This window comes from Marmota flaviventris, chromosome 18, assembly GCF_047511675.1.
Source record: "Marmota flaviventris isolate mMarFla1 chromosome 18, mMarFla1.hap1, whole genome shotgun sequence".
NCBI lineage: Eukaryota > Metazoa > Chordata > Mammalia > Rodentia > Sciuridae > Marmota > Marmota flaviventris.
The window spans coordinates 11,962,903-11,973,853 of NC_092515.1; the positions used below are offsets into that span (position 1 = coordinate 11,962,903).

The 10,951-nt window shown below is 50.4% G+C and overlaps 1 protein-coding gene across 22 annotated transcripts in view; it reads right to left on the reverse strand.

The window, feature by feature from the left end:
* Pou2f2 (POU class 2 homeobox 2) overlaps positions 1 to 10,943 on the reverse strand; it is a 35,008-nt gene extending 24,065 nt beyond the window's left edge. For 11 of the 22 annotated variants that reach the window (XM_027945845.2, XM_027945843.2, XM_027945842.2 and 8 more), the window contains exons 1-4: positions 10,854 to 10,943; positions 2,845 to 2,910; positions 2,691 to 2,725; positions 2,495 to 2,551 (exon numbers count right to left, since the gene is read on the reverse strand). In XM_027945845.2, coding sequence (XP_027801646.1) covers positions 2,495 to 2,551; positions 2,691 to 2,725; positions 2,845 to 2,910; positions 10,854 to 10,881 — 186 coding nt within the window. In that variant the 5' untranslated portion in view covers positions 10,882 to 10,943. Of the gene's footprint in view, positions 1 to 2,494; positions 2,552 to 2,690; positions 2,726 to 2,844; positions 2,911 to 3,163; positions 3,367 to 4,084; positions 4,171 to 9,212; positions 9,314 to 10,853 lie in introns of those variants that run through there. The other 11 variants (XM_071605047.1, XM_027945840.2, XM_027945835.2 and 8 more) reach the window with 5 other exon arrangements.
* Between the last annotated feature and the right edge of the window lie 8 nt (positions 10,944 to 10,951).

Here is a 10,951-nt window from a genome sequence, read left to right on the forward strand (position 1 = left end):
AGCAACTATTCTGCTCCCATTGGCCAGTCCCATTTCAGAATCTGGAACACAAACACCACAGGACAAGAAAAGCACACCCAGGCTGGTTCTGTGCAGTGGATTAACCAAATGTGGCCCAAGGTCTGCTAGGTTCCAGCCTCTGTACCAGAGGTCTATGAATCCCTCCAAACTCCTAACCATGAGATGAATGAATCTTGCACCATGAAGTTAGAACAGACCAGCAGAGAGTTGCCCTGGCCTTCTTCCTCTCCTCAACACAGAGACACATAACAGAGGCTGTTGGTTGAAGGGCTGCTGGGACATGAGAAGGCATGGCTTGATGGTCACACTCTCAAGCCAAGAGCAGACATTAGGGACCATCCTTCAGGCCACCATCCAAGCACTAATTTGCAAAAGGAGATCCAGAGAGGGAAAGCAACTTGTGCAAGGTGAAACAGGCAGATTGGCATGGTGGGAGGGTTGAGGGGGTAGTGATCTTCAGAATGAAGAAAAGACGAACAGAAAGACAAAGGCTCAGGAAAGGCCAAGTGACAGATATCATGTTCCAAATTATAGGACCCAAGTTCAGGAAGTTTTAGAGCTAAGAGAGATGCAGCATGAAACGACACTGAGTATAAGAAGTCAGGGAAATGGAAGATATTAAAGACCTCTGGAAGGCTGGTCTCTTTCTGCTTCTTGATCTGATTGCTACTCCTAGCATCATGGGTGTGCTCAGTTTGTGAAAAGTCAGTCGTAAGCTGAGGATCTATGTATATTTTGATGGGCATCATATTTTAATAAGAAGTTTTTTAAAAATAATATTGAATGCTGTAATGAGAAAACCATTCCTTTTTTTGTGTGTTTTTTCATTCTTTTTGGTTGTCTTAGGAAAGACTCCGATGTGAGGAGGTCTTAAACATCTCTCCAAGGCTGGCCGATCTCTCCTTTTAGCTAATGGAGAACAGGCCTCAGGCTTAGACCCTTCAGCACATAAAGAGACTGTGGGTAAATTTTAATAATCATTGTATTTATTTCCATGGCAAGTGACTCTAGTTTTCCATTCATGAAATTTCCATTTAAAAACCATTTATTCAAGCTGTTGAAAACACAAGGCAGTTCATGAGTTGATGATTGTTGAGGTTGATTGATGAGATCCTGGGGGGTGTTATTTTCATTATACCCTTCTGTCTGTTTTTGTATCTGCTTCACATTTTCCACAGCAAAGTGTTTTTAAACATTGAGACAATTAACAAAATTATTATGTAAATAATTTTACATGGTGGTATGTGGATATGTCTGAAACCATGACAGTAGCATGTGAATCACTGCCGATGGGAAAAGACAGGCCCAGAAGAGTCGGAAAGAGGTTGAGAGGCAAAGGCCAGGACTAGAGAAACAGAGTGAGGGGTAGACAGAACCCAGGCCTGGGAATGGGAGGAAAAACCCTTTCTTCCCTTGGCCTCACTGTTTCCCGAGAGAAAGAAAGCTGCTGAGGAGTGAAGGAGACTGCAAAGATCTAATTGAGCTGATGAGGGAGTGGGAGCAATGGGCAGTCACCCCAGGGATGAGGCAAGGGCCAAGCCTGAGATCAGGAGGCAAGAGTGGAACCTGGTTTGAAGCGCTCAGTACAGAAGAGAAGACACCTGCTCACAAAGCACTTTGTCCTCCCACGGCAACGTGGGAATAGACCAGATGTGGAAGGGACTTCAGGGGTCATCCAATTCTACAGTCCCTAACCACCCCCCCACACACACACCATATTGAAGAAGAAGACACTTAGAAGTCCAGAGAGGGGAGTAACTTTCCCCTGGTCACAGAGCAAAGTTGCAGCTGGGTGGGAAACATGTCTTAGCCTCCTATCCTGTTCCTTGGCCACCTCTGCTCAGTGTCAGCAGTCTTGCCCATGTCCTCTCTGACCCCACCTATGGTGCTCTCCTCAGGTCTCTGGACCTGCCTTCTGTGCCCCAGAGCCACCCCACTCCCCCCGGCCCAGGCTAGAGAGAGGAGACTTGGGCTGAAGAAAGCCCCTGGAAGCCTAGCAGTGCTCAGTATGGGGCCCCATCTGGATCTGGAACTGGCACCCTCTGGCTGCTTCTGGCTTCCCCATCATCTCTCTTCCTGAATTCCCAGAGCTGTAGAGTCACCGGGTCTTCCAACTCCGGCAACCCCAACGGGTACGTGTGTGTGTGTGTGTGTGTGTGTGTGTGTGTGTGTTGGGGGACAGGGGGTGGTGCAGGCCCCTTTGGTCAGGGAAGTCGGGATGGGGGTGGGGCCTTGGCTTCCTGTTGTTCATTGCCCTGGGGCTCTGGGGGGGATTTCCCTGGCCACCCCCACCCCCTAGGGAAGGGGAAGGAGCTCTGGTGAGTCACAGGCCTGGGGCGGGAACCCAGGGTGAGAAGGGGCGGGAGAAGCCTTGTCACTGGGTGTTCTCTCAGATATTGGGGCCTGTGGCTGACTGTCAAAGACCCTCTCCTAAACACAGTCCCCTTTCCTGGATGTTCTAACAGGTGCTTACCTTGGTGCTGGGGCCAGTTGGAGACACAGAGAACGAGGAGGCCTTATTTTGGGGGTTCTGCAAAGAGAAAGATGGGTCAGGGGGTGGGAATAGTGCGATGAAGCGGCTTCAGCTCCTGCCCCTTCTGTGGCTGCACAGAGGTCCCTCTACTCCCTCCTCCCTCTGCCCACCTCCCTCTAATCCACTCCCTCCTGACCTGATGGTTAGTGTCTGGTCCATTTCTTTCAGTGTCTGTGAAGAGAGGGAAAGGATGTGTTGTCTTCAGCCACCCCCACCACACCTGTCCCTTCTGTGGTCTTCCCATCTGCCACACTTCTCTGCCCACTGTGACCCTGCCCCTCCCCACCCACCTGTGTGCTCTGACGGGGAGTCCAGACCTTGCTTCTCGGCCTCCAGGGGCTTAGACATTCTTATTTCTGGGGACAGAGAAGGGATGAAAATGGGGTGAAGGAGAGGAAGCCTAGAGGGCTCCTGGGCCCTTCCAACCTTTGAACCTCTTCCAAATCCCCTCCACCCACTGCCATCTTTGAAGTGTCACATTTTGAGAGGTATCCTCTGTTCTGAGCCTCTGCCCTCCTCTGGCAGGACAAGAGGGGGCCCTCAGCACTTGAAGGAATCTTGCCTTAAGCTTTCTCCCCTCTAAAAAGCAGCGCAGGGGATGTCACCCACCGTGAAACACTGGGGCAGGGTGGGAGGTAGAAGGTGGTCACAAGAAGGTGTCAGCTGCCCGGGAGGAGATTGCTGGTGTTCCAGGAGCAAGTGCGACCTTGGCCTCCTCCCCAGGAGGACCGCCCAGGCTCCCATTCTGCCCCACCAGGTTTCGGGTGAGACATGTTTTCCACTCTGAATGGGGCCTAGGAGATGTGATGGGGCTGCAGCACCCCCAAAGGAGAGAGTTGTCAGATCTCAGGGTGTGATTAAGCCACCCTTTGGCCCACCAATTTTCCCGACACACGTCACTCCCACTGGCCTTCTTGTGTGCAAAGCAGAAGCCTTGGGGCCTCACTCTGCTGCTCTCTAACCTTAACGCCCTCTGCCCCTGTCCCTGCTATGTCCTCCAATCTAACCCTAGACTCTACCCAGACTTCAGCTTGATTCCCAGCTGCATTCTCAAGTCCACCCTACAAACAGGAGGAGGTGACCAGGGAAAGGTGGCAAGCAGCAAGTTGGGCACCAGGGGAACAAATGAATGGAAAAATTGCGGGAACTCTCTGCACCGACACCAACCATGGAAAGGTGAGTGCTCACCCACCAAGCAGGAAGCTAAATAGGAGTGAGCTTACATGAACAGTTGATGTTGATGTCACCCCATTTCATAGAGGAGGGAACTGAGGCTCCAAAAGTGGTCTCACCTCTGCAAGAGCATGGCAAGGCGAAGAAGTGCCCTGATTGGGCCCAGATCTTAATGTCTCCAGGGTTCCTGTGTCTAATCTGGATCACTCCAACCTAATGGGCCCATCTCTGCATGAATCTTATCTCCAACAATTGCTAATTCAAGCTCATCCTGATACCGACTCCTACCCTTCCTACCCCTGGACCCCAACACAAATCTGGGGTTCAGCCTTACCCATTCTCAGTACCCTTACTCACCCTGATCCCAGCTTATGCCCAGATGATCCAAGTTCTTCATTTGACCTTGACTCTCAACTGTCCTCAGCCCTTACTCATGCCCCACAGCTCACTCCAAAACCCCCACCTAAACTATGACCCCACCCCAATGGAAGGAGCTGTCCAACTCGAGTGTGATCTGCACCCAAGATATTTAAAGAAGGCCTGCTACAGTGAGGACTGGGAAGAACTCAGCAACAGGGACTCGGGGGAGAGTCCGGGGATTTTGCAATTGTGGATTACTCTGTGTGAACCGCTGCTTGTGTTTCAGATTCTTTTAGAATCTTAATTCAAAAGCCACGTCATGAATTGCTGGTGGGAGTGTAAATTGATACAAGCACTATTCAGGAAAACTGAAGAGACAGTTCCCTTGCACCTGCCCCCCCACGCCATGACCCAGCACATCCACTCCTGGGCATCCACCCAAGAGAAACACACATCCTGCCACTAAAGGGCACAGGCACGAATGTTTCCGCATACTTTTCATAATGGCCCCATACTGGAAAGAACCCAAGAGCCCATCAATGGGTGAACAGATAAACACAATGTGGTACATCCATACAATGAAACAGTCACAGCAATGAAAAAGAACAAGCTCCTGCTTCATGCACGCTCCTGACTCTCACAGGCCGAGTGAAAGTGGCCAAACAAAGGCAGACACACAAGTGCTAATTCTAATACATGGAGTTCAAAACACAAGAAAGCTGATCTTGAATGATCGAGGCCAGACTAGTAAGTACCTCTGGGGAGTGTCGACCATGAGGAAGCCCGTAGGATCAATACACAGGACAAAATTCATCAAGCTGCACACTTAAAAATTGAGTACTTTACTGTATATACATTATGTTTTAACAAAAAGAAAATAAATAAAGGTTTAAAAAAGGCACATAGTCCTATTAAGGTGTAGGCTGGGAGGGTGGGGGAGGACAGTGCTCAGAATGCTATGGGGGCTCAAGTTCCGTTTCTGGGCACTGGAGATGGAGCACTGAATGCCTAATGATCGTTAGAAATCCAGGAAGATGTAAAGAGAGATGGGTTGGGGCTGCTCCCGACTCGGGCAGCAAAGGCCTGATCCTAGCTCCTACTCAGGAAAACCTTAGCGTTATTCCAGGCAACCACTAACCATCACAGGGCCAAGCCTAAGCCCCCTCCCTGTCCCCTCCCTCCAGCAATCCTTCCTACACCCAGCTCTCCCTGGCTCTAAACCTTTTTCCTTAAGAAAAGTCCAGGCCCCTCGGCCAGACTTCAGGGTGCAGCCTACTACCCTCGACAGCTCATCCTTACCACTCATGCATCCTGCTGTTTGACACCCCACCCAGCATCTCCCACTGTTTGGGGGCTCTGCTTGACGAGGAGTGCAGATCTTGCAGGTGCTATACCCCTGCCTGGCTGGCAAATGCCAGCTCTCCTGTCCACAGATGGAGCAGCCTCCAGCCCACCACCACAGAAACTCCTTTGCTGTGGAGTGAATCTGTCCACCCAGATTCGTATGATGAATTCTAAATCCCAGTACCTCCAAATATAACTGCATTTGGAGATCAAGTCTTTACAGACGTAAGTAAGGTAAGAATGAGGCTATTAGGGTGGGCCCCAATCCAATCTGACTGATATCCTTATAAAAAGAGAAAATTGGGACACAGACTCACAGAGAGAAGACACAGAGAAGACTGTCACCTACAAGTCAAGGAAATAGGCCTCAAAGAAACCAACCTTACCAACACCTTGATCTCCGGCTTCTAATTTCCAGAATTTCAAGAAAATAAATTTCTGTTGTTTTAGTCATCTAGTCTACGGTACTTCGTTATGACAGCCCTAGCAAATTAATTCATCCTCTCACACCCCCTTCCTCGATCCCCCAGGGCTGTGGTGTCTGTGACCAGGTTCCTTCTTCATCAGACCCGGGGACAGGCCTATCTGACTCATTGCTGGGTCCCCAGCCTCACCAGCCCAGAACGAGTTATGTGTTTGCAGAACACCCCTCCCCGCAACTTCTGCTGCCTCCTACTTGTTCCTACCCTGCCCTGCTGTTTCCCTGCCATTTAACAAATATTCCCAAAGTCCTTGGTATATGCTGGTCCCTCTGCCTGGAATGCTGTCCCCCACTCTGTCCACCTGCTATTTATCCTTCAGGACTGCCCTCTAGGAAGCCGGGGATCTTGCCCTGCTGCTTTTGCCCTGGCTTTCCTTGCCCCAGCATCTCCCGTCACTGGCTCAGAGTCTGTAGCCTTCCAGTCCCCCATGTGTCTTTCCCATCAGAGCAGGTCTGATCTTGGGCTCCTCCACTGCCCAGCAGAGGACATGCAGGTTGACAACCAAAGATGGCCGTGTCCTGACCTCCCTCCTTCAGACCTTTCCCTCTGATCTTTCCTACAGGGACCCTTTCCTGCTCTACTGCATCTCCTGCCCCTCTTCAAGGCCTGGCTCACGAATCCCCTCCTATATGAAGTCATCCCTCACCCCCAGGCTGTCAGTGTCTCTTTCATGTAAGTTCCCCCAGTGACTCTGTTCCCACCCCCTGACTGTGGGTTCCTTGAGGACCCAGGTTGGAGTCGCTGCTGTGCAGGACTCAGGCTGTGTCTTTGAAATGAGTGAAAGCATGAGAGGATTCTCCATGCTGTCCAAGCAAGACCCTATCTTTGCTATCACCTGACGACACCTCAATCCTCTGCCCCCGTCTCCAAAGCAATTCTGCCTAAACTTTTAAGTTAAGATTCCCTCCACAGGGTTAGCAGCTAGAGGCAAAAACAGTTTAAGGGAAAATGTCCACCATTTAGTTTCCTTCATTCTCCCTACATTTTCTAGACTACTCCCACGAGGCCCCAGTACTCACCACCCAGTCCTTGGCTGGAGCATAGCAAATTAAGTGCTTCCCTTGGCCAAGGTGTCTCTCTCTCTCTGTTTCTTTCTCCGTCTCTCTCTCTTTTATACTGGGGATTGAACCCAGGGAAACTGAGCCACTAAGCCACATCCTCAGTCCTTTTTAATATTTTATTTAGAGACAGGGTCTCTCTGAGTTGGTTAGGGTCTTGCTAAGTTGCTGAAACTAGCTTTGAACGCACGATCCTCTTGCCTCAGCCTCTCGAGCCGTTTGGGATTATAGGTGCCAAACTATCTCTCGATCATCCTTTCTCCCTTATCAGAGTGCAATTCAAGGCAAGGGTAAAGTCATTCCTATCAAGGCTGAATAGGGGCTCCATTTTTACCATGCACCAAAAGCTAAATGATGCGTGGACAAGGACTCGAGGGCATCGTCCATCAGGGATTAGGGACCTGGAGAGGCCATGGAAAACTTTGCTTCAACCTCTGCCCAGGCAGGAATGCTTCATGCCCTGCCCTTGACTTTATGAAAATTCTGGTGCTGATTTTTTTGTTTGAGTTTTTTTTTTTTTGGGGGGGGGCGGAATTGAGCCCAGGGGGAGCTTAACCACTGAACTATATCCCCAGCCCCCTTTTTATGTTTTATTTAGAGACAGGGTCTCACTGAGTTGCTTAGCTTAGCACCTCACTGTTGCTGAAGCTGGCTTTGAACTTGTGATCTTCCTGCCTCAGTCTCCTGTGCCCCTAGGATTACAGGCATGTGCCATTGTGCCCAGCCAACTGGTTTTAATGGAACAAGGTGTGACATGCCATCTGATTTAAACACACACACACACACACCCACCGTGTGCTCCCAATGATTCTGATGTGCTCCAGTGCCCTGGCATCTCCAGAAGTCCCTCTCTAAGTTTCACTTGAATAGAAAAGTTGGTTGGTTACTTAGGATTATGACCCTCTCTGACTTTCCAAGGAGCGTGTAATTTTTTGGAGGAACTGGACACCAATAGCAATGCATGACTAGGCCCCTTGGAGCCACACCTTGAATCCCACCACTCTTAGGCGAGATCCACCCAGGGCTGCCCTGCCCTGAGTTCATCCACTGCCCCAAGTCTGGGACTCTGGGTCCCTTCCACCCTCCCCGACCCTCCCTCCCCGGACTTTCACTTCTCCTCTGCATTTCCCCCAGCCAGTTTTAGCAGACTTAGGCGAGCTTCTCGTTAAGCACTTACCGAAAATAAGGCTAAATATAGAGGGCCCAAGGACTGCCCCTCACCCTTCCTGGCCCCGCTTGGCCTGTCCCCTGGGTCCTCTGCCTCTACAGCCCGCCTTGATACTAGCTATGCCCTGGGAGCCCCTGTGGGCAGGGTTGATGCTGCCGGGAACCTCTGTGGGTCCAGCTGGCCCAGCCCCCGGCCTCCCCAGGAGCAGCACCTCCCACCCTCCCCCAACCCCACAGCTGTCCCTGGTGGCCTCAAGGGAGTGAGCACTTCTGAGCTGTCAAGAGGGAGGGATAGCCATGCAGGAAGCAGACACAACAAGAGAGGTGGCCTCCAGCTGTGCCAACAATAGGCAAGAACTCCACATCACACACCACAGCCACAGCCAAGCAGGGCCTGGCCAACACACACAAGACAGAGGTGTGCACAGATGCCAGACAGGAATGTTCACAGGTCTGCTGATAAAGACAGATGCCTAGTTGTGATGCCAGGGGAAGTTATGCAAAACATATACCCAGATGTTACACACTTATACACTGTTGTACCCAGAGTCACCACCACACATAGATGTGCACGATGCCCAGAGCCTCACGGAGATAGATAGATATGCACACACAAGTCACACAGATACACACACAGACGTGCCCAAACATGCACACAGTCACATATACAGAGTCACTTCATCCTGGACAGGATGACCAGAGCAGACCCCTGGGCCAGTTCACAGGTGTGAAGTGAGAGTCCATGTAGGATGAGGAATCTGTCAAAGGCTGCATAATGTATTAATTCATGTCTGGGCAGGGAAAACCCAGGCAAGTCCATCCAGGTAGGGCTGTTTTGTGAAAAATTGCAAGTAAAGAGTCTAACTTGCTGCATATCACCTATGCAGTCCCCATTTGGTCCCCTACAGAGACTAGTCAGTGGTGGAACAGATATTGTGCATGTGAAGACACTATGAATCTTGTGTCCACAATACACAGGCACACACACACACATACACAGCTGACTATGCAGTCAATAAACACATGCCATCCTTTAAATAGTCTTGCTCCTTTACCAGACACAGTGGCACACACCTGTAATTCTAGCAGCTTGGGAGGCTGAGGCAGGAGGATCACAAGTTCAAAGTCAGCCTCAGCAACTTCACAAGGCCCTAAGCAACTTAATGAGACCCTGTCTGAAGATAAAAATTTTAAAAGGAATGGGGATGTGGCTCAGTGGTTAAGCACTCTGGGTACAATTTCTGGTACCCCCTCCAAAAAAAAAAAAAAAAAGGAAGAAAAATAAGAAACATCTTTCTCCCGTCCCACCCCCTCCTTACCTCCTGGGCCCTGCTCACACCAATTCATACTTCATATCCCAGCTCAGACAGTCCCGTCCTCTAGAAAGCACTCTCTGACCCTGCACTAGCTGAACTGGATGTTTTCTGGCCTCCTACTACCCCCGTGCCTCCCCAGTTCCTGCCTTGATCACTCTGTAGGATCACTGGTGACAGGTCTGTCTTCTCCACTGAACTTGGGGCTCCAGGAGGGCAGACATGAAGCTGCCTTTTCAGTTGTATTTCCAACACCCAGCACAGAACCACTCAATAAATATGTGTTGGTAAAGGATCAGAGTGATGCCCACATACACTGGTGCACATAGGAGGGCATACATCAAGCCAAGATTCACACCCACAGACACCCAGAAACGTGACATACCCACAGTCATGCCCATACAGCCACAAATGAAAGAATCATGAAGTACCAAGTACTTGCCACATTCCAGGCACTATGCTAAGCATATTACACATGTCATCTCATTTAACATTCCCATCAATACTGTCAAGTGATAATCCGCACTGTGCCGAGATATGTGCATTCTACTCAGTGAACTAACAAATATAAATCATATTATACAGTGCCTGGCACACAGAGTTCACTTAGGCAACTGACATTTGGTGGAGGAGGCATTTAATAAGTACACAAATATATAATGAAATTTCAGGCATCAATAAGTGCTGTGAAGAAAAGAAAAGGCAGGTGAGGGGACCGAGAGAGGCTTATTGCTAATTTACACGGGGATATCAGACCTCTGAGGCGGTGACAGCTGAGGGGAAGAAGCAAGTCAAGAGAGCATTGCCAAGGCCACCTTACAATGCCACACATAGCCCCCTACACCAGCTCATACACTTGCTAATGTGCTCATAAGAACCACCCTCAGAAGATTCAGAACTACTGCACACACATGCTCACACACATATACAGATGCACCACGACCTGTACACAGATGCATACATACGCTCAAAAGAATGGCAATACCCAAGTCCAGCAACTTAGCCTGCCAACCCCTTACCAGCCCCACCCAAGTGTCACCCACATTGCTCACCCCACTGGTTTTCCATACACGGTCTCACTACTAACACCTGGCTCTGTCCCTTCCTCCCAGAGACCCCTCAGAACAGGGCAGTAGACATGGGGACAAAGGTTGGAAGTGTCAATGCCTGCTGTAAAAAGGTAGGGAAAAGGAGCCAGGGAGTGTGTGTGTGTGTGTGTGTGTGTGTGTGTGTGTGTGGCAGGGAGCCAGCCTGGGAAGAGGGGGAATTGCTGGAGTACAGAGCAGGACAAGAGAGAAAGCTAAAAAGGGATGGCAGGGGGGTCAGCTGAGTTGCCAGCACAACAAACCCAAATGTGCTCAACCTGTCCTTCCCACCAGTGCATAGGCACCTGCCCCCTTACCTGGAGCCCCCATGCTGGAGTGAACCATACTGCCCGCCCCACCAGGGCTGGGGGAACAACTGTGTCATCTCCCCGCCCTCTCTGGGGGCCAGCCCTCC